Source organism: Pantherophis guttatus, chromosome 2, assembly GCF_059756535.1.
Source record: "Pantherophis guttatus breed Tessera chromosome 2, ASM5975653v1, whole genome shotgun sequence".
In the NCBI taxonomy this organism is placed as follows: domain Eukaryota; kingdom Metazoa; phylum Chordata; class Lepidosauria; order Squamata; family Colubridae; genus Pantherophis; species Pantherophis guttatus.
The window spans coordinates 2,690,942-2,711,347 of NC_142064.1; the positions used below are offsets into that span (position 1 = coordinate 2,690,942).

General features: G+C 47.5%; 1 protein-coding gene across 8 annotated transcripts in view; it reads right to left on the reverse strand.

Annotated features, from left to right (window-relative positions):
- Nucleotides 1–1,812: 1,812 nt before the first annotated feature.
- Nucleotides 1,813–20,406, reverse strand: part of KIF24 (kinesin family member 24) — a 37,281-nt gene continuing 18,687 nt past the window's right edge. For 4 of the 8 annotated variants that reach the window (XM_060684449.2, XM_087885475.1, XM_087885471.1 and 1 more), the window contains exons 5-13: nucleotides 19,944–20,159; nucleotides 17,359–17,446; nucleotides 15,604–15,725; nucleotides 15,030–15,135; nucleotides 11,791–11,862; nucleotides 9,685–9,794; nucleotides 6,009–8,174; nucleotides 4,516–4,609; nucleotides 1,813–3,781 (exon numbers count right to left, since the gene is read on the reverse strand). In XM_060684449.2, coding sequence (XP_060540432.2) covers nucleotides 3,641–3,781; nucleotides 4,516–4,609; nucleotides 6,009–8,174; nucleotides 9,685–9,794; nucleotides 11,791–11,862; nucleotides 15,030–15,135; nucleotides 15,604–15,725; nucleotides 17,359–17,446; nucleotides 19,944–20,159 — 3,115 coding nt within the window. In that variant the 3' untranslated portion in view covers nucleotides 1,813–3,640. Of the gene's footprint in view, nucleotides 3,782–4,515; nucleotides 4,613–6,008; nucleotides 8,175–9,684; nucleotides 9,795–11,790; nucleotides 11,863–15,029; nucleotides 15,136–15,603; nucleotides 15,726–17,358; nucleotides 17,447–19,943; nucleotides 20,160–20,406 lie in introns of all 8 variants that reach the window. The other 4 variants (XM_060684446.2, XM_060684448.2, XM_087885470.1 and 1 more) reach the window with 1 other exon arrangement.

The window sequence follows — 20,406 nt, forward strand, 5'->3', positions numbered from 1 at the left end:
GCCAATGCCTGTAAATACGGTGTGGTTGCACTTAAGATTTACCTACCGCTCTACAGTCCTTTACAACACTCAATACACAACATTACAATGACAGCATATTTTCCCCTACAATCTGGGTTCTCATTTTACCGACCTCAGAAGGATGGAAGTCTGAATTCACCTTAAACCGGTCAGAATCGAACTGCTAGCAGTGGGCAGAGTTACCGGTAGTCTGCAATACTGCATTCTAAGCACTGCACCATCATGGCAGATTGGATGGATGGATGGACGGACGGATGAAACTTAGCAGTAGCACTTATATACCACTCCACAGTCCTTTATAACACTCTGGGTACACAACATTACAACGTCAGCATATTTTCCCCAACAATCTGGGAGAAATCTCATTTTACCGACTTCGGGAGGATGGAAGGCTGAGTCAAAACTGCCAACCATACCAACCATGTGGTCATGTGACCAGGGAGCATGGTATCGGAACTTCAGAACCAGGTCATAAGTCAAGGACTGCCTGTAATAATTGGACAATCAAACTCTGTAAACCCCAAGACCGCGTTTGCTTAATCCTGTTGAGTTTCTGGCTTTTATGTCCTTGACCCAACACTGGTGGAACTTGAACCTGAAAAAAAACCCCACTCGCCACCAAGTCATTTCCTGTACTTGACCCACCATTTCCTTCCCAGGGAGGGCAGCAAGGGGTGATGGCAGGCATCACAAGGGCATTGTAGTACTGAGTAACCATGAATCGGTCCTCTGGGATGAACACCCCGTGACACTTCACAAGGGTTGACTTGTCAGTTTTGTTTGGAGTTTTTTGAACCCTTCTTGGGCCACAGTTTCTGCAAGCTGCCTTAGAGCCTATGGGGGTTTGGTGGCCCAGTAGTTAAATAAAATAAAATAAATGTATAGTTGTACATAGCTAGTTAAAAGTCATCCATTTTAGATGGCCTGGCCATAAGGTGGACTTATGTGTGTGTGTGTGTGTGTATATATATGTGTGTGTATATATATTGAGAGAGAGCAAGGGCGAGAGCACACTGCCCTAGATTAAGACAGAGTTGGCCAGGACAACCTTTGCATACATACCGTGTTTCCCCGAAAATAAGACCTTATATTAATTTTTGCTCCAAAAGATGCATTAGGGCTTATTTTCTGGTTAGGTCTTATTTTGGGGACAATAGGGTATTAAATGCATCCATCTGGCTGACAATCTTAACTGGGGCTTATTTGAGGGGGGTAGGGCTTATATTACGAGCATCCTGAAAAATCATGCTAGGACTTTTCTGGTTGGGGCCCATTTTCGGGGAAACGGTACATATATTTGTGTGTGTGTATGTATATATGTATAGAGAGAGAGAGAGATGTATATATAGAGGGAGGGAGGGAGCACACTGCCTTAGAGTCAGACACAACTAGGGAAGCTTTTATATACATACATACAATATAGGTATGTATGTGCATGTAATTGCTTTTAAAGCAGTGACCAAAATAAAAAGCATTTAAAAAGCCCTACAAATATAAGAATACAGCGGCAAAGAAAACACAGAGAAAGTGCTTTTAAAAAAAGGAAGAAAAAAAAAGGATAATGTGAAATCTAACAACCATGTACTCGGGGGGCTGGGACCATGGCAAAATTTGGAGCCGAGAACATTCACACCAATCCTTAAAGCTGCAGAGAGTTAAATGTATAATAAACCAGCGGAGACCCGGAAACGGCTTATAAAGACGAGAAATACGGAATCGCACGAAAGACGCCGATTCCTCCTCGCAGAGCCCCGCATCAAAACTCATCCAGTGAAAAGGAAAACTACCAAATCCATGGCAAGCAATCATGAATAAATTTTATTTATAATGGCATAAGTCGAGTTACGGAGAGCCCACTTATTTTGGCCAGCCCCAAAAATGTCACATTCCTCTTCTAAAGGACCAGCTGCGCCGAGAGGTCACATCCCTCAGTTCCTTGATGTGAAAGTCTGTAGTTGGAGGGGACTTCTGGCGCCACCACGCACTGGCATAATTACGCTCTCCAGCCCTCTTCTCGCTTCTGAATTATTCTTGCAATCAAAGCATCGAATTACCATTTTGATCCGGGTCCTTAATTTAGGGGGCATTGTCTTGAACACAGCAAATTCCGAAGCAAAATTTCAGTATAAAACGACATGCATCTATTCAAACTCATTCTAATTTAATTTACGTAGCATTTGCCGCAATCAACATCCCTTAAACCGCATGGACCACCTTCCCTTATTAAAGGTATTTAAAGACACTTTTTATTTTATTTTTTTTTGGTATGGTGAGGCAAAGTGCTTAATGCAACATAACCAAGCTATCTCTACTTTTTCTTTTTTAATTCAGTCCATCTGCCGGGTTTATATATCTATTTTGATGCATTAAAATAATTTGCACCGTTTCCTCTTTCCTCGCAACCGTTTTCTATTGTGGCTTTTTTCCCGCCGAAGAGCATGGGTGACTATCGCATTCCGGGCCCTAAAACATACATGTAGGCTCGAGGTCAAATCGACGTGCTTTGGATCCTGCCTGATGGCACTAGTCTGCAATCTCCGTGACCAAATGGCACCTAATATTGGAATTAGGCGACGTAGTAGCAAGGATGGGCTACGGGCTTAGGCGAACTGAAGTCAAAATAAACGCCAGCCTTCTCAGTGGTCTCAGTGATTGGCTCCCAATTCTGGCTGAATCGTGCTCTCACCGTGACCACTAGCCCTTTCTACTTCTATCCCCTCACTCTTGCTACTTGGGAGCCCGACAAGGAAAGAATCGAACTACCAATGGTGTCTCCCACGAGAATCTGATGCTCAAGGCCCAGCAGGTGGCAAGATACTGGCATCATTCCCTCTACTCAAGAGTTACTATTTCTTTCAATATCCTTTATTGCCGGTCTTTGAAACTGCCTGAAGGTCTGACTCTTACACGTCAGGAGAATCTTCTACTAACTGCACACCTACCTGCCGAATTCCTAACCTTGTGTAGTTACTGTTGTAACAACAGTAGAACTCGTTGGTAGGAATCGGTCGGAGGTTTGTCCAGCAAACATTCGCACCAGCGCAAATATTTAGCGGAGCCAATGTGAAGATTTCAGGTAGAAGAAGGGTTGCCTTTATTTTCCACCTGCAGGCTTTCAAGACATCCCTTTTCCACCTCTTGTCCCTCAAATTCCAAGTGATCAGGCTTTTGAGTTTCATGGTGGGCGTTTCAGTGGACTGACAGCAGCTAACGGGGAAGCCGAAGTATTAATGTAGAATTTTTGTTAAGCAGGGAAGTGGGGAGAGATCAGGCAGCTGCCTTTGTCCAACGCTGGCGTTTGCTCGTAGCTCAGACATTCCTCAGACATTTCACACAATGACAGCCAGGCAGGAAAAAACGGGGTGACTTTGGGGAGCAGGTGATTTCTGCTCCCCTCCTTTCTTTCAACAGATCCTGGAAGGTCCAGCCTGCCTGAAGCAGTTTTTTGGGGCTTTGAAGAACCTGGGAGGGAGGGACAGGAACTGGCTTGGTCATCGGCTAAGTTCCCTTGTTAACCGACAAGTAGGTTTTCTTCTGAAAACATGCTCAGCATGACAATCGGAGTTCTTTGGTACTTTGAGATGCTGTGCGTAGCCGGTCTGGCTCTCGTGCTTCCTTACTAGGTGGAGGAAACCGGTAGCAGGGGGGTGCCACTTGAGGGAGCAGCAAAGCAGAGCTGCAGCCGGCTTCGTGCCCGGTGGATGCATTCGGCTTTCAGGCTCAGTATTTCGTCCAGTTTCATCAGACAGTCCTCAAATTCCTAACAGGAAAAAGGAATGGCAAGAAATAAAGACAGTGGGGTTGAAATGTGGCCAGACTCACTTAACCAATGTCTCACTTAACAACAGACATTTTGGGCTCAACTGCGGTCGTAACGCGAGGACTACCTGTATGATGATATTTTGCGGTTGAGGTTTCCATTTTTATTGCTTCAGAAATAGTCGTCTTTTAGGACTTTCGGGTTTTCGTGCTGGGAGCCGTTTCGATACGAGACGGGTGGCAAATAAATTTAATCAACGAATCAACGAATTAAAGGCACCCAGGGAGAAAAATGGGAGAGGGGTGACCATGCTGCTCTTCGGAGCCCGTCGGAGAGGGGAACTCCGGAGAGGTTTTGACAGCCTTCCTCTTCTGGGTGTTGACTTCAATGTTTGGAAGAAATCCCCTTTACAAACCCTCGTAACCTGTGCTGTCGTAAGTCAGAGGTCCCCACAACCTTTCCGGTGGGGGAGGGAAGAGAGGATGGTTCCACACAGGTGGCCTGGGAATGTGCTTGCGTGTGAAGCTCCATTTGTGTGCAAATGGGCACCTGCCACTTGTGCAAATGGCATTTTCCCCTTAAACAGCCCGGTTCCTAATGGGCCACGGCCTGGTACCCGAGTCATGGGCCGGGGATTGGGGACCCCTGGTCGAAGTCATACCATGGTGAGTCATGAGGACCCACCAAGCAAAGGTCAGCTTTGAGAGGCCTGGAAGCCCCTTCAGAAGACTCACCAAGTCTGACATCATGCCCATCAAGCTTTCCTCCCGAGAAGACAGGGCGGCCATTTCGTCCAGCTGCTCCTGATGGGTTTGAAGGACCAGCTGCCTGCTGGAGACAAAGGAAAGGGAGCCCTCTGACCAAAATGCCTTATGGGTGACTCCTCGACTTAACATTTAGAGACCGTCCGAAGTTATGACAGCAGTGACTTAGGACAGGTGTCGACCTGGAAACTGACCTGCCACACTGGAGCGGAGGGATAGGGAGGGGGGGATTTGATTTAGGTAGGACTCTGTAGCCAAAACAAAATACTTTCTCTTGGGGATCAAGGACATTCTCACACCTGGTCAGAAGAAGGAGGGGGATGTCACCAAGCAATCAGACAGAGCTGTGATTGGACCATGTGACTGACTGTTTTGAGAAAGTGGAAAACGGGAACCCTCGGAGTCGGTTTTCATCAGATATGTGCCAATAGAATATTTCCAATAAAGCTACCCTTTGAGGAATCCACCTGAGTTTTGCTTGCAAGGGATCTATTACTGACCCTTTGAGAGCTGTATGCATCAAAATTTCATTTTAATGTATGGCAATTAGTGTATACTCCTGGATGCACGGCTGTCTCTAGAAGATCATTTGACAGCCGTGGCCAGGGGGGCTTTTTATCAGGTTCGCCTGATACGCCAGTTGCGCCCCTTTCTAGATCGGGACTCTCTACACACAGTCACTCAGGCACTAGTCACTTCCCGCCTGGACTATTGCAACACTCTCTACATGGGGCTCCCCCTGGGGTGCACCCGGAGGCTCCAGCTAGTCCAGAACGCGGCTGCGCGGGGGATTATGGGGGCGACGAGGCGCTCCCATGTGACACCTCTCCTGCGCGAGCTGCACTGGCTCCTGGTAGTCTTCCGGGTGCGCTTCAAGGTGTTGGTGACCACCTTTAAAGCGCTCCATGGCTTAGGGCCGGGGTACTTACGAGACCGCCTTCTGCCACCAATAGCCTCCCACCGGCCAGTACGCTCGCACAGAGTGGGCCTCCTCAGGGTGCCGTCCGCCAGACAATGTCGGCTGGCGACCCCCAGGGGGAGAGCCTTCTCTGTGGCGGCACCCGCCCTCTGGAACAACCTCCCCCCAGAGATACGTACAATAACAGACCTCCGGATTTTTCGTCGGGCCCTGAAAACCTATTTATTTCAACTAGCTGGGCTGGCTTGAGTTAAATTTTAAATTGATTTTAAATTGGGTTGTTTTAATTTACGGCCAAAATATTTAATTATTTTAAACTGTTTTTAAATTTTGTATGCTCTGTTTTTACTTTGGCTGTTCACCGCCCTGAGTCCTATTTGGAGAAGGGCGGTATAGAAATTTAATTAATAATAATAATAATAATAATAATAATAATATTCAAAGCAACAATAAAGTTATTCTATCTATCTATCTATCTATCTATCTATCTATCTATCTATCTATCTATCTATCTATCTATCTATCTATCTATCTATTTACTCACCTTCCCAGCGTGTCCTTCTCCTTCAGGGCGCCTTCAGCCAAATCCACCTGCCCACAAGCCTTCTGCGAGTTCTTTTCAGTCTCAGCAACCGTCCCTTTGGGTTCAGCCCCCGAATCCTGCTCCGTGTCCTCACAATTGTGCATATGCTGGGTTTCTTCCTTCCTGCAGGCTTCCTCCGAATGCCGCAGCTCCACAGTCCTGTGGGATGAATCTGACTGTGATGGGGGTTCTCGTTCCGAGAACTCTTTGTTTCCTGCGTTATCAGAACTGGACAAAGCATTTGGAGTGGCAGATATCCCTCCCTTATCAACCGGGCTGGACGGGGCCAAGAGCACAGGAGTCTCTTTTGCCCCCAAACTCAGATGATCCGAATAGCTCCACGAAATGGCAATCTTTGCCACTTCAGGATCGGAGTCATAGAGAGTCGAATATTCGCTTGTTTGTAGGTTTCCACAAAGTGAGGCCATTTCCTCCGTGTGTCGAGGAAAGAGTTCGGCCAGAGGGTCTTCACTAGCGTAGCCACAAACACATTCACCAAAAGCCAATGTGGCTTCCAAGATGGAAGCATCCCCTGGACAGTGACAAGACTGAGGGAGCCACTGGAATTTGGCCCCTGGAGAAAGACCCAGCTCGGTTTTTCTCCCCCAGTGATTTATTTCGTAGATGCTGGACGCAGAGGGTTGCCTGCTTTCATGAACGTGACCGGCGTCTTCCTCCCAACGCCTGCTGGGGCCAAGGACTTCTTCTTCGTCAGTCCTCTTCTTCCCTTGATTCTCTGCTGATCCCGAGTTAAGGAAGGATACGGACAAAGGAGTCACCGTGTCATCAGCCAGGTCCATGGGAAAGTCTAACGCTCCGCGGAAGTCTCTCCCTTTAGGGAGACCCGTTTTTTCTGAAAAAGGGGGCTCCAGCAAGATGGCAGCGAGAGGTGGACTTGGTGTTCTCTTCCTTGGTGGGGAAAAGTGTCCGTCGGGGCAACCGTGAGACGGATCCGAAGATCTGGGCGGCTTCTGCTCAACGGGCCATCCTTGAGAATGTATCTTGTGGCCTGTAAGGCCGCCTTCCTTCGAGCAATAAGGTTTCTCCGGGATGCCTCTGTGCGGGGAAGAGCCCACCGCTGATATTTCTCCTGGGCTCCAGTCACATAAATCTCTACCGCCTTCTTCGTAGCTGCTGGACTCTTCCTCACTTGGGAAGGCTCTTCCTCCCTTCTCAAACGCGTACCATTTACAGAACAGCTCCTGCTTGTCTTCTCCGTCCCTTTCTCCAGCCCCGAAGTCTCTCCGATGGAGGAAAAAGGAATTCTGGTTGCTTTGTTTTCGAGCTTCTCTCTCCACCTTTTTCCGACCTGGCCCGGGAGAGAAAGAGTCCTCGCTGAAGTCGCTGTCGTCCAATTCCTCCAGCTGCATGGTTTCATCCCGGCCTTGAGAGGAGACGGAGTCAGGGCCGGGGGACTCTGGCCTCACCTGGATCTCCTGGGACTTGTACCGAGCTAAGACCTTTTCCAGGGGCTGGTAGTTTAATTTCTGCTGGAGGAGAGGCGGTTGCTGGAACTGCTGGTGATAAAGCCTCAAGTGCTGTTCTCGGTCTTTCTGATGGGAGGAAACGCCCGTCCAGGCGGCCACGCACTGATCCGCAAAGAGCCTCCCGGGATCTTCTTCGTCATCTGAGCCGTGATGGGAAAAATCAGCCCTGGAAACCAGTTGCTTTTGCACCGGTTCGACTTTCGGACACTTCACCCGCTGCCTGTCCTCCTGGCCGCCTTCTCTCCTGGCCGCCAAGTCCTTCCGGAGATGGCTTTTCTCCGAAGTTATTGCAGGTTCCTCCGCCAGCTTCTTGGATGACGACTCTGCCTTCGGGATCTCTCTTTCTGCGCTGGGACAACCGGGCCACGGAGTTCCCAAAGGTTCTTTGCGCCCCTGTCCTTTCGGAGTGGAGGAGAAAGGAAGGTGAGCTGGCTGAAAGAGCAAAGAGGTCTTCGTCTTGGACAAGGGGGTCGGCATCAGAGGGTGATGCAACCCCAGCTTGACTTTTTTGGGAGAGCTCTTCCCTCCAACTTGGATGTAAGGAGAATTCTGGATACGCTTAGGAGATGTGTGTCCTGCTGCCCGGGGTCTGTTGGCAATAGGGGTGCAAGATTTCATCCCTCTCTTCAGCTCTTTTACCCTGACAACAAAAAAGCCAAGAGTTATATTATTTATTTGTATATCAAGCTTCTTAACGACCCATTTCCCTCAAAGACGGGCTCAGGTCATCCTGAAGGGTTTCTAGGCAACTTTTCAAAGATGCTTGTTATGGCCTGTCGGCCGCCGGCCCCTCCAGCAGTCGAGTCAGAGGAGGAGGAGGAGGCATGGGAGTCAGGGCCAGCATCAAGGCAACCTGAGAGCTCCGAGGGGGAAGAGGGAATGGAGCTGTCAGAGAGAGAGAGAAAGAGGTGGAGTCTGGGCCCTCCGTCAGCCCTCAGATGGAGAGTCAACAGCCCCCAGGTCTGGAGGTGGCTGATGAGGAAGAGGAGGAACAGCTGGGTCCAGTTCCTGACACACAGATGTGCAGAGGAGAGGAGAGCAGTGGAAATCTATGAGCCAGTCCTTGGGATGGAAGAGCTACCAGTGCTAGCGAAGCCCCACCCTAGCTCTGGGGATAAAAGGCACTGGGTGGGGATGTATAGATGTGGCAGACAACTATTCTTCTCCCTGCCGGATGGACTTCTTAGCTTGCAGTGAGAGAAACGTTTTGCCAGGGCTGCCAGCGCTCCTAATAAAGCAATCTTGGAGTTAACTTTTGTTTGTCATGTTTGGGGAACTGGGTCAGAATGGCTGCATTGGCTCAAGGCGAGATGCTTATGAAGAATAAAATGCAGCGCCCATTGAGTGCAATCACAGCTCTTCAACCAGAATGAACAGCTGTCAGGGTTAGGGTTAGGGTCAGGATGCCAACAAGTTTGTAAGATTTTAGGCAAGGAAAGAAAAATCGGTAAGAGATTTGCCAAGCTCCAGGTTTCCCAAGTGTTTCAGACATGTTTGAGCCCTTTGAAGCTGACCAGGTTAGGAAACAGACTCCACAAACATCCTGGAATCTCGGCTTCCTGTGGCCCCCCACGAAAGCTGGAGATCGGAGCTAGTAGCATTCTAAGTAAGATATCCCGCTGGCCAATAGAAGCCTGGCAGAGAACAGCCTATTTGCAGACCAGCCTGACCACTTGATCGTTTGGACTGTGGTGAACTTTTGGGGCATGGAACGTCAAAAATTCAGAAAATGCTGATGTATTACAGATAAAAGAAGCTCGCTCCTTCCTCCCTCCTTTTCTTTTCTCCCTTCCTTCTCTCCACTCTTTCCCTTCCTCTTTCTCTCCTATCTTCCATCCTTTCCTTCCTCCCTCTTTTTATTCCTCTCCACTTTCCTTCTTCCCTTCCTCCTCCTCTTCTGCCCTGCCTGCCTTCCTCTCCAGACCCTGTAGAAGTCACACAAGAGGGCTCTGAGACTCTCAGAAAATCACGTGACTCAGATGCTTCAGAGGCTGCAGGAGGAGGACAAGGCCAACTTCCAGAGGGTCCAGAGGCCTGCTGTGAAACCAAAAATGCATGGGGGTAGGGGGGGCACCTGTGGCTCCCGTGACATAGACCCGCCATGACTGATTTAGATTCTTATCTGGATGTCAGCCAGTTCTGCCACTTACCTGTCCGCATAGCGCAAGGTATTTAAGGTGTGCTCCGTGGCCAGGTGGCTGGGTGACACGTTGGCAATCATGCACGTCTTGGAGTTGCCAACAAAAGAGTCTTTCAGGACCTTGAGTGGGGAGAGAAGAGAGACAGAATTATTTTAAGCTCTTTGGTATATTAACTACAAACAGTTTTGCTCCAGTTTACGACCTTTCACACCGCAGCTGTTAAGTGAATCACTGCGGTCGTTAAGAGAGTAACACTGTTGTTCAGTGAATCTGGCTCCCCCATTGGCTTTGCTGATCAGGTGGTCGCAAAAGGGGATCATGTGACGAGGGGTGAAATCCAATTATTTTTACTACTGGTTCTGTAGGCGTGGCTTGGTAGGCGTGGCAGGGGAAGGATACTGCAAAATCCCCATTCCCTCCCCACTCCTGGGGGAAGGATACTGCAAAATCCCAATTCCCTCCCCACTCCTGGGGAAGGATATTGCAAAATCCCCATTCCCACCCCACCCTGGGGCCAGCCAGAGGTGGTATTGGCCGGTTCTCCGAACTACTCAAAGTTTCCGCTACCGGTTCTCCAGAACCTGTCAGAACCTGCTGGATTTCACCCCTGCCTGGGACGCTGCGACCATCATAAATATGATTCAGTTGCCAAGCCTCTGAATTTTGATCACGTGACCATGGAGATGCTTACAACGGTCATAAGTGTGATACAGTTATAAGTCACTTTTTTCAGTTGCATAACTTTGAATGGTCACTAAACGAATGGTTTTAAGTCAAGGACTACCTGTAGACCTTATTCAGCTTGAAACCTCGGGAAGAGGCACAATATCAGATGAGTAACACAGCAACAATTAAGATATGCTCACCAAATATTTAGCCATGTAGAGTTCTGGGACTACACCTCGCCCATTAGCGGGAACATTTCAAAATTACCGCCTGGATGCCTTTGCACAATGCCAGGCGGCTATTTTCCTGAAGGTAACCATTGAATTCTTGGCCCTGTTGAACCCAGGTCCCTAACGTGGCTGCCTAGAACTCTGTTCTTTGCCCTTGTCCCTTATTCTGCAATCTGGAATGTCTCAACCTTCTTATTTGCAACTATCTAGTTGCTGCCAGTTAAGTTAATAACTCGGTTGTTGAGTGAATCCAGCTGTTGTGACCTAGGCTTCCTGAGTCATTAAAACACACAAGTAGTCCCAAAAACCTCTTTTATTGCAACAGCTGTGAATTACTTTCACGGCTGAGTCCCAAATTAGTTGCAAAAAGTCCTTCGGGATAATCACCAACCTTTATCTCCCTTTTCACACTGCCAAAGACCTACTTGGCAAAGCCCCACGGAGTCCAGAATCAAACAGAGATGCCGACTGGGAACAGAATTAACAACGTTGCTTTCCTGCAAAGGGCCCACATGCCTTTGCTCCTCTTTTAAGCCTTATAGGAGGGGCCAATCATCTCCAAGCCTTACTCCTGAGTCGTCCCTTTAGTTTTAACTCTTCTTGCCTTCTGGCAGCTCTGCGCATGCGTGCACTAGGAACAGACTCCTCCTGTTCCTCTGCATCTCTGATGTCCGACTCTGGAGGCTCCGGAGTCCATGCATCACTTCCAAATGGCCCTGGCCCCATCTCTGCCTGTGACGCAGAGCCCTCATCCGAGCCTTCCCCAGACTCCAGGACTGGCTCATGTTCCTCCCCAGCCTCCTCACTGTCCGACTCCGCTGCCAGCTCCGCAGGCTGCTGGTGGACCACAACACCAGCTTCTGTTGATTCTGCTCATCAGAAGGTTGCAAAAAGGGATCACATGACCCCGGGACACTGAGACCGTCATAAGTACATGCCAGTTGCCAAGCGTCTGAATTTTCATCATGTGACCACGAGGGTGGCGCAACGGTCATAGGTGTGAAAACTGGTCATTAGTCACTTTTTGCAGTGCCGTTGTAACTTTGTACCATAGTCTCTTGAGACTGAAAGATGCCAATGAGAATGATGTAACTAAATGAACTACCTATCAAGGACTACCTATACTTCTTGGTTATTTCATGTTTTCAATTTTTTGGAAAAAGAGAGCGAGAGAAGTTTGTAGAATTTGGGGGGAAGCTGAGTCAGTCCCCAGTCTTACCTGGGTCAGTTTGCTTTGTCTGAAAGGGGTGTGAGCGTGTTCTTGATCGAGCGCACGGATGCATTCTTTCAGCTAGAGAGACAGAAGAGAAAAAAACCTATCACACAGGAGTCTGCCCATCAGCACGGAGATGGAGCCGTTTTCTCACAAAACCAGGCTGAACCCCACCATCCAATATCCCAAAGATATGAGGGGGTGTTGCAATGTGTGTCACCCAACTTCCTGCAAGAGCTCCATCAAGGTCTTTCCTTCATAGGTCAAGGGGGTTAGGAGGGAAGAGAAAGTCTATCACTCAGGGTTCAGCTGTGGGCTCCTTGGTGCTCTCTGAGCTTGGTGGTTTTCTGGCAGATGTTTCATGACCCAAGTAGGTGACAACATCTGTGCTAGAAGGGAGTGGGGTTTGCGGAGGGGCGGAGGAGGAGGAGGGGAAGGACTGTGGGGCCCCTTGGTGCTCTCTGAGTTTGGTTATAGCTTGTCCTGTCAGTGATGGTGGGAGCATTCCTGGTGGTTCCTTGATTACACGTCACTTGTATATAAACAGAGAGCTAGCCCTACTCCTTTCTAACACTGATGATGTTGCCTAGTTGGGTAATGAAACATCTGCAGGAAAACCATCAACTTCAGAGAGCCCCAAGGACTCCACACAAGGGGTTAGAGCAGGGGTGTCAAACTAGCAGCCCATGGGCCGGATGCACCGTGCACAGGCCACGCCCACCCCAGCTCCGCAAATGGGAAAAATGTCACGAAACGTCACGCGATGGCATGTTTGACACCCGTGTGTTAGAGTAACACTCTCGCTAGCTATGAGTGCTTCTGATCAGCAGGACAGATCTTTGCTTTCTTTTCCCAAAACTTCTGGTCTTCGGGTTTCTTTTTCTTGTAAATAATCGTTCTTTGTTAGTTACCTCTTATGTTTCCTCCCCCACCCCACCCCACTTGAACTAGTTCCTTCCTTCTGATTTTTTTTCTCCTTTTTTTTTTTTTAAATTTGATTTATATGCCGCCCTTCTCCGGAGACTCAGGGCGGCTTACAATGCGCTAAGCAATAGCCTTCATCCTTTTGTATATTTATACAAAGTCAGCTTATTGCCCCCACAAAGTGGGTCCTCATTTCACCTACCTTAGAAAGGATGGAAGGCTGAGCCTGGTGAGATTCGAAGTAGCAGTAATTGCAGGCAGCTGAATGATTTCATCAAAATATTATTGCACTAATTTTTAAAAACTGAAATTATTTACCCATTCCTGCTTGTATGAATATAGGAAACTGCTTCCTTTCTGACTTCAGAATCAGATCAGTTTAACTCAATAGGCTGGAAATCTCGGTCTCGTATCACCAGAGCCAGAGGGATGAAATTTATACTCTGCTGGGCTGGACGGATCTTTCCAATGGCAGCTGTTTTTCAGACAGAGCCCTTTCCCATCCTAACCCTAACCTAATGTGATGGCCCGGTGCCTGGAAGTGGTACGGGTCTGGATGGGTAGAAACATATTGCAAGTCAACCCGGCCAAGACCGAGTGGCTGTGGGTACCGGCATCTCGGTTCAGGGGAGAGGTGCCATCGCTGACTATAGGGGGTGAAGTTTTGCCCCCTGTAGACAGGGTGCGCAACTTGGGCGTCCTTCTGGATTCACGGTTGAGCTTAGAAGACCAGATAACGACCGTGACCAGGGGGGCATTCGCCCAGATACGTCTGGTGCGCCAGTTGCGTCCCTACTTGGACCGAGATGCCCTACGCACAGTTACTCATGCGCTGGTCACCTCACGGATTGACTACTGCAACGCTCTCTACATGGGGCTGCCCTTGAGGACCACTCGGAGGCTTCAGCTGGTGCAAAATGCAGCCGCGCGGGTTGTGATGGGAGAATCCCGATACTCCCATGTTACACCCCTCCTGCGCGGTTTGCATTGGCTGCCGGTTGCCCTCCGGGTGAGATTCAAGGTGCTGGTGTTGACCTATAAAGCCCTACATGGCTTAGGACCAGGATATTTGGCGGACCACCTACAGCCAGCAACAACATCCCATCGCCCGGTTCGCGCCCATAGAGAGGGCTTGCTCAGGGTGCCGTCGGCTAGGCAGTGGCGGCTGGTGGCCCCCAGGGGTAGAGCCTTCTCGGTTGGGGCGCCCACCCTCTGGAATCAACTCCCCTTGGAGCTCCGACTAGCACCCGACCTTCGCACCTTCCACCGGGAATTAAAAACTTGGCTTTTCAAATCCCTTGACCTGGTCTGATGATGGGGTTTTAAGGGTTTTAATGGGTTCATTTTAAAATTTTTAGATTTTAGTCTTTATTTTTATTGTGGCTTGTGTTTTATTGTTGTGAGCCGCCCTGAGTCCATTGTGAGATAGGGCGGCATATAAGCCGAATAAAATAAATAAATAAATAAATAACCCAGGGATATGCAAGTCAGAAACCAGATCTGTGTCAGCCGGATCTCCAGCATGGTCTTTTGAAGCTTGCTTGCTCTCAGCTGCCATAGAAACGGGGAGGAGGGCATGGCATTTGGGTTGGGAAAGGAAGCTGGTGTGTAGTAGTCCCATGAGAACGGAAAAGCAGTTTTGCACCCATGAATTCTGGCACTGCTGAGTGGAGTTGTTTATACTTCTTCAAGGCCAACTGTCCTGAGGTGCCAGATGCGAGAAATACCTGCAGAGGAGCTTTCCTGTATCATCTTACTGGACATTGATTGGCTGCTCAGTGCTGGACCCTGGGGGGAGGGATTTGGGGCGACTTTCAATGTGTAACATTCACCTGCTTTGGTTCAGATCTTGCCTTGCTTTCGCTGCTATCAGTTCAAACTTAGTAAAAGTACCTCCTTTCTAAATAAAAGGAGTTGGGGTTTTTCTTTCTTAGGATTTGAACGGAGGCAGTCCTGACACTAGGCAAGATCTGCTTTATCAGCCAACCTGGAGACTCTAGTCCACCGTGGGGGCTGAGCACTCAATGTCAACCCACAGGAGCGAACAGGAGGAGTCCGGAGCCCCGAGAGCAACCCTTCCTCAGCCGCACCAGCAGAGAGGCTGGAGGAATTGGAACTTGAGGAGCAACTGGTCCGAGCCAGGTGGTCACTAGGTGTAAGATGGGGGTGACTTTTACTGGAGGGCAAAGAGGATCCCGCAGAGGGGCAAGGAGAGCGTGGCCAAATCCCCCGGCCCGGCCCAGCCCTGACCAAACAAACACTTGAGCCACGAAGTGCAGCCTTCAGAAGAACTCAGCAGGGAAGAACCTGCGTTTACTTACTGCTAGAAGACTCTGGTTGATTTCTGCTCCTTCCATTTTTGTCTGTCGGTCAGAGTCTTTGGCATCAGCTGCCCTCTCGCTGCCAGCCAGGTCAATAAACGAGATTCTGGGAGACAAGGTTTGTGGGTTAATGTTTATCTGCCCAATGGAGTTTTACTTCTCGCACAGTCAGGTAGAATTTATTAGGAAACAGGGATTTGCTGAAGGATACTGAAGTACATCTCAAAAAAAATTATTCTCTTTGATTCAATATTTCAAGGAAGATACAATAACCAATCAAAGCAGTAAAGGGCCAGCTCAGGAGAGAAAATCAGAAATTAAATGGGGACATGGCCTCCTGCCCAAATGTTTGGGCCACCTTCTGATGATCTACCATTATGTAGAAACAGACTGTGTGATCTCCTTGAATGCATTTAGAAATGTAAACGACTAGCTACGTTGAGCTGAAGTTCAGGTGTTCAAGCTACCTATGTGTGCTGAAGGAACTGGCAAGGATGCCCAGCCATCTTACACCTTTTAAGACAGAAGAGGAGGTTCAAGGAAAGCCTGTTATATCCCCTTCTTCTGTGCTCACCTCCCAAACACTCTGTTTGCAGGGTCTTTCATCTGAATCTGGATAATGGCATGGGACCGGGAAGAATCAGAGTTGACTCCAGTCGCTCCTGTGCTGCGCTCCTTCCCTCCTTTCAGAATAACCTGGGGGTGGAGGGGGTCAAAAGCAGAGAAATAAGTACGAGGGAGGGGGAATTGCACAGTAATAAAATTGTGGGATCCTTCGTGTTCCTTGAGCTTGGCTGTTTTCTTGCAGACATGACCCAATTTCCCTTCTAGCATGGATGATGTTATCTAGTTTGGTAGTAAAATGTCTGCAAGAAAGCAACCAAGCTCAAAGAGCACCAAGCACCCCTCATTTCAATCCTGAGCTACTAATGTTCTCTTCTATTGGTTGGTTTCTCTTTCTTTCTCTTTCTCTCTCTCTCTCTCCCCCTCATCTTAATACTAACTAGACCATCAAGGTTGACTCAGCCTTCCATCCTTCCAAGGTGGGCAAAATGAGGACCCAGATTGTTGGGGGCAATATGCTATTTAGTATACTGTCTTTGGTGTAAGCCGCCCAGAGTCCTTGGAGAGTGGGCGGCATAGAAATACGAATAATAAAATAAAATAAATAATAAATAAATAAATCAAGCAATAAAAGAACAGCCTAATCAAGGAACCACCAAGAACCCTCCCACAAAATTCCCCTTCTTCTAGCACTGTTGATGATACACACGTTTCCCCGAAAATAAGATCAGGTCTTATATTAAATTTTGCTCCAAAGATGCATTAGGACCTAGTTATCTTTGAGACCGCCTTCTGCCACCGATGACCTCCCACTGACCTGTGCGCTCCCACCGAGAGGGCCTCCTCGGGGTGCCATCAGCCAAGCAATGCAGGCTGGTGACCCCCAGGGGGAGGGCCTTCTCTGTGGGGGCACCTACCCTATGGAACCAGCTGCCCCCAGAGACAAGGAGAATCCAAGACCTCCGTGCCTTCCGCCGTGCCCTTAAAACTTTCCTTTTCCAACAAGCCGGGCTGGCCTAACAAATCCTTTTAAATGATTTTAAATTCATATGTCTTTTAAATTTGGGGCCAAATTGAGATATTTCCTTTTAATCTGTTCTTAATGTTTGTATTATGTGTTTTTATCTGGCTGTACACCGCCCTGAGTCCCTAGGGAGAAGGGTGGTATATAAATTTGAAGTAAAATAAAAAATAAATAAATAAAATAGATTAGGGCTTATTTTCTGGTTTGGTCCTATTTTCAGGGCAATACAGTACTAAATACGTCTGTCTGTCTGACAATCTTAACTGGGGCTTATTTTTGGGGGGTAGGGCTTATATTATGAGCATCCTGAAAATCATGCTAGGGCTTATTTTCCAGTTGGGTCTTATTTTCGGGGAAATACGGTATCTAGTTTGGTAGTGAAACGACTGCAAGGACACAATCAAACTCAGAGACTACCAAGGAGATCACACTGATCACTATTATGGGATGTCATTGTCAAGCATGAGGAAGATCTGAGACATGGGGCCTTCCCAAGCCACTCCTTCCTCTTCAACTTTCAGTCCCTCTCCCTCCCTCACCACCCCATTGTGCCTCCCGTGCAGTTCAGTTGGAGCTTCCAAACTTCTCCAAATTTTCCCTTCTTGTCCTCACTGGTGACTTCTTTCTCAAAATTCATCTGGTGAGGTAGGAGGTGTGAGAACAGCAAGAGGGTGAAGACAAAGTTTCCTATTACCATAAACAGAAGAAGGTGTAATAGAATTCTACAGATTCGAAAATTACCTCCAGGAGCAAGTTGACCGTGTTCACATGGACCTCGCGCAGCCCAACTATTTGAACGACATGCTTACTATCTTCCCTTGCAAAAAGCCTGCAGAGAAACCCTCAGAGATTAGTAAAGGTACTTGGAAAGAGGTGCGGCAAGTGCTCTAAAAATAAACTTTGAAAAAGTATTGGTTACCATCTCTATGGAGATTCTCATTCATCCAGATCATGGTTGTCCCAAAGGTGCTTTTTCAAGAAGCTTTTTTTCTTTGAAGACGTTTTGCTTCTCATCCAAGCAGCTTCTTCAGCTCTGATTGAAGAATTTCCCTTCTTTCAGAACAGATGAAGCTTCTTGGATGAGAAGCGAAATGTCTTCAAAGAAAAAAAAAACATAAAGTCCAGTTGCCTCTTGAAAAAGCACCTTTGGGACTATTGGTTACAATGATTTCCCATGAAATATGGTCTAAGCGTATTAAAACATTTCATCTATTTGGAAATTATTCTGACATACCATAAAGGAATAACCAGTCAGCAGCAGTATTTATTAATAAGGAAATACAGCTAATCCTTGACTTACAACCATTCATTTAGTGACCACTGAAGTTTCAACTGCACTGAAAAAAGTGACTCCTGACCATTTTTCACATTTTTGGAGCTTCTCAGTAGCCACCTGATCAAAATTCAGAGGTTTGGCAACTGGCATGTACTTATGACTGCTGCACTGCCCACGGGGTCACGTGATCACTGCTTGTAACCTTCCCAGCCAGCTTCCGACAAGCAAAATCAATGGAGGAAGCTGGATTCGTTCAACAACCAGGATTCATTTAACAACGGCAATGATTCATTTTAACAACTGTGGCAAAAAAAAAGTCATAAAATGGGAAGCAAAACTCACTTAACTGCCTTGCTTAACAACAGAAATGTTGGGCTCATGTCGAGGATTGCCTGTGCTGATTGGGATGGTGATGAAGCAAAAGACAGAGGCGAAAAATTGCATTTTACCTGACTTCTAAATGTTAACAAGAGGAATAAAGAATTGCTACTTGTGGGACGTTGAATGAATCGACCTCCACTCTCAAAAAGACACACTGGTGTCCCTGAAAGATGTGAAGCTCAGGTAGTCCTCGATTTACGACTTCAATCGATCCCAAAATTTTGGTTGTTAAGTGAGATATTTGTTAAGTGAACTTTTCGCCATTTTTTAAAAAAAAAATATTATTCATATTTCTATGCCACCCACTCTCCGAGGACTCTGGGCGGCTTACACCAAAGACAGTATACTAAATAGCATATTGCCCCCCAACAATCTGGGTCCTCATTTTACCCACCTCGGAAGGATGGAAGGCTGAGTCAACCTTGAGCAGCTGAGATTTGATCCACTGATCTGTTGAACTAGCAATCAGCTGAAGTAGCTGTAGTACTGCACCCTAACCACTGCGCCACCTCGGCTCTCTATTTTACGCTCTTTCTTGCCACAATTGTTAGAATGGAATGGAATCGAATTCTTTATTGGCCAAGTGTGATTGGACACACAAGGAATTTGTCTCTGGTGCATAAGCTCTGACTGTTCATAAAAGCTAGAAGTGATAAATCATGATCATAGTCATCGTAAAAATACATTCATCATAAATCATAAGATACAACACAGTGATAGTCATAGGAGACTAAATAAGCCATCAAAATCATACTAGGAAACTAAATAAAACAATATAAATTGTAAAGATGCAAGCAACAAAGTTATAGTCATAAGTAGAAAAGGAGAGAGGTAATAGGAAAGACAAGAAGAAGAATAGCAATACAGCCTTAGTAAATAGTTTGACAGTGTTGTGGGAATGAGTTGTTTAGCAGAGTGATGGCATTGGGGGAAAAACTGTCCTTGTGTCTAGTTGTTCTGGTGTGCAGGGCCCAGGGGTGAAATCCAGCAGGTTCTGAGAGGTTCTGGAGAACCGGTAGTAGAAATTTTCAGCAGTTCGGAGAACCGGCAAATACCACCTCTGGCTGGCCCCAGAGAGGGGTGGGAATGGAGATTTTGCAGTATCCTTCCCCTGCCATGCCCACCAAGCCACGCCCACAGAACCGGTAGTAAAAAAATTTGGATTTCACCACTGGCAGGGCCCTATATAGCGTCGTTTTGACGGTAGGAGTTGAAACAATTTATGTTAAGTGGATAACTGCAGTTGTGAAGCAACCGAGTCGTTAAACGAATCTTGCCTCCCCATTGACTTTGCTTGCAAAAGGGGATCACATGACCCCAGGACACTGCAACCGTCATAAATATGAGTCAGTTGCCAAGCGTCTCAATTTTGACCTCGTGACCACAAGGATGCTGCAACGGTCCCAAGGGTGAAAAATGGACAGGCCACCTTTTGTTCAGTCTTGTTGTGACTTCGAACGGTCATTAAATGAACTGTCATAAGTCAAGGGCTATATTAAACACAACAAGCAAGTTGCACAACTCTGCACACATTCATTAAAAAAAAAAAGCGAGCTAGTCTCTCTAGCTTTGTGGGGCCTTCCGTGAAGCTGTCATTCCACCGAACTTCCATCTGATTTAGGTCATATTCCATCCCCAAAAAAGCCACGTGTCCCCAGAGTTAAAATACCTCTTTCTTCCATTTAGCAGATCATAAAGCTGCCCGCAGTAGATCTCATAAAAGCTGATCCAGACATGGAGATCTTTCCTAGCCGGAGTTGTTTCCAGTTGCTTGAAGATCTCTTTAGCAGCCAAGGCGTAGAGGCCGGGGGTTTTATAGGTGCCAAACATGGTGTAGGTTTTCCCTGCCCCTGTCTGTCCGTACGCAAAGCAGGTGGCATTGCCTCTGCAACCAAGGAAAGATTAAAAATAATAACAATGGCTCAACCCGTAAGACAGGAGATTGAGGGCAGCAGTTGGTTTGCCTACCACAATCTCATCTGAAGGTTAAATTCACGGCGTACTTGTGCTGATGGCTTCCCCGGCCTCGTACATTAAATTCACTCGAAATTAGAAACATCCTTCTCTCTCAGGTCCTGGGATAAATGCAAGCTATCGATGGTTTTCAAAGGCTGGGTTGTGCTAATGCCAGA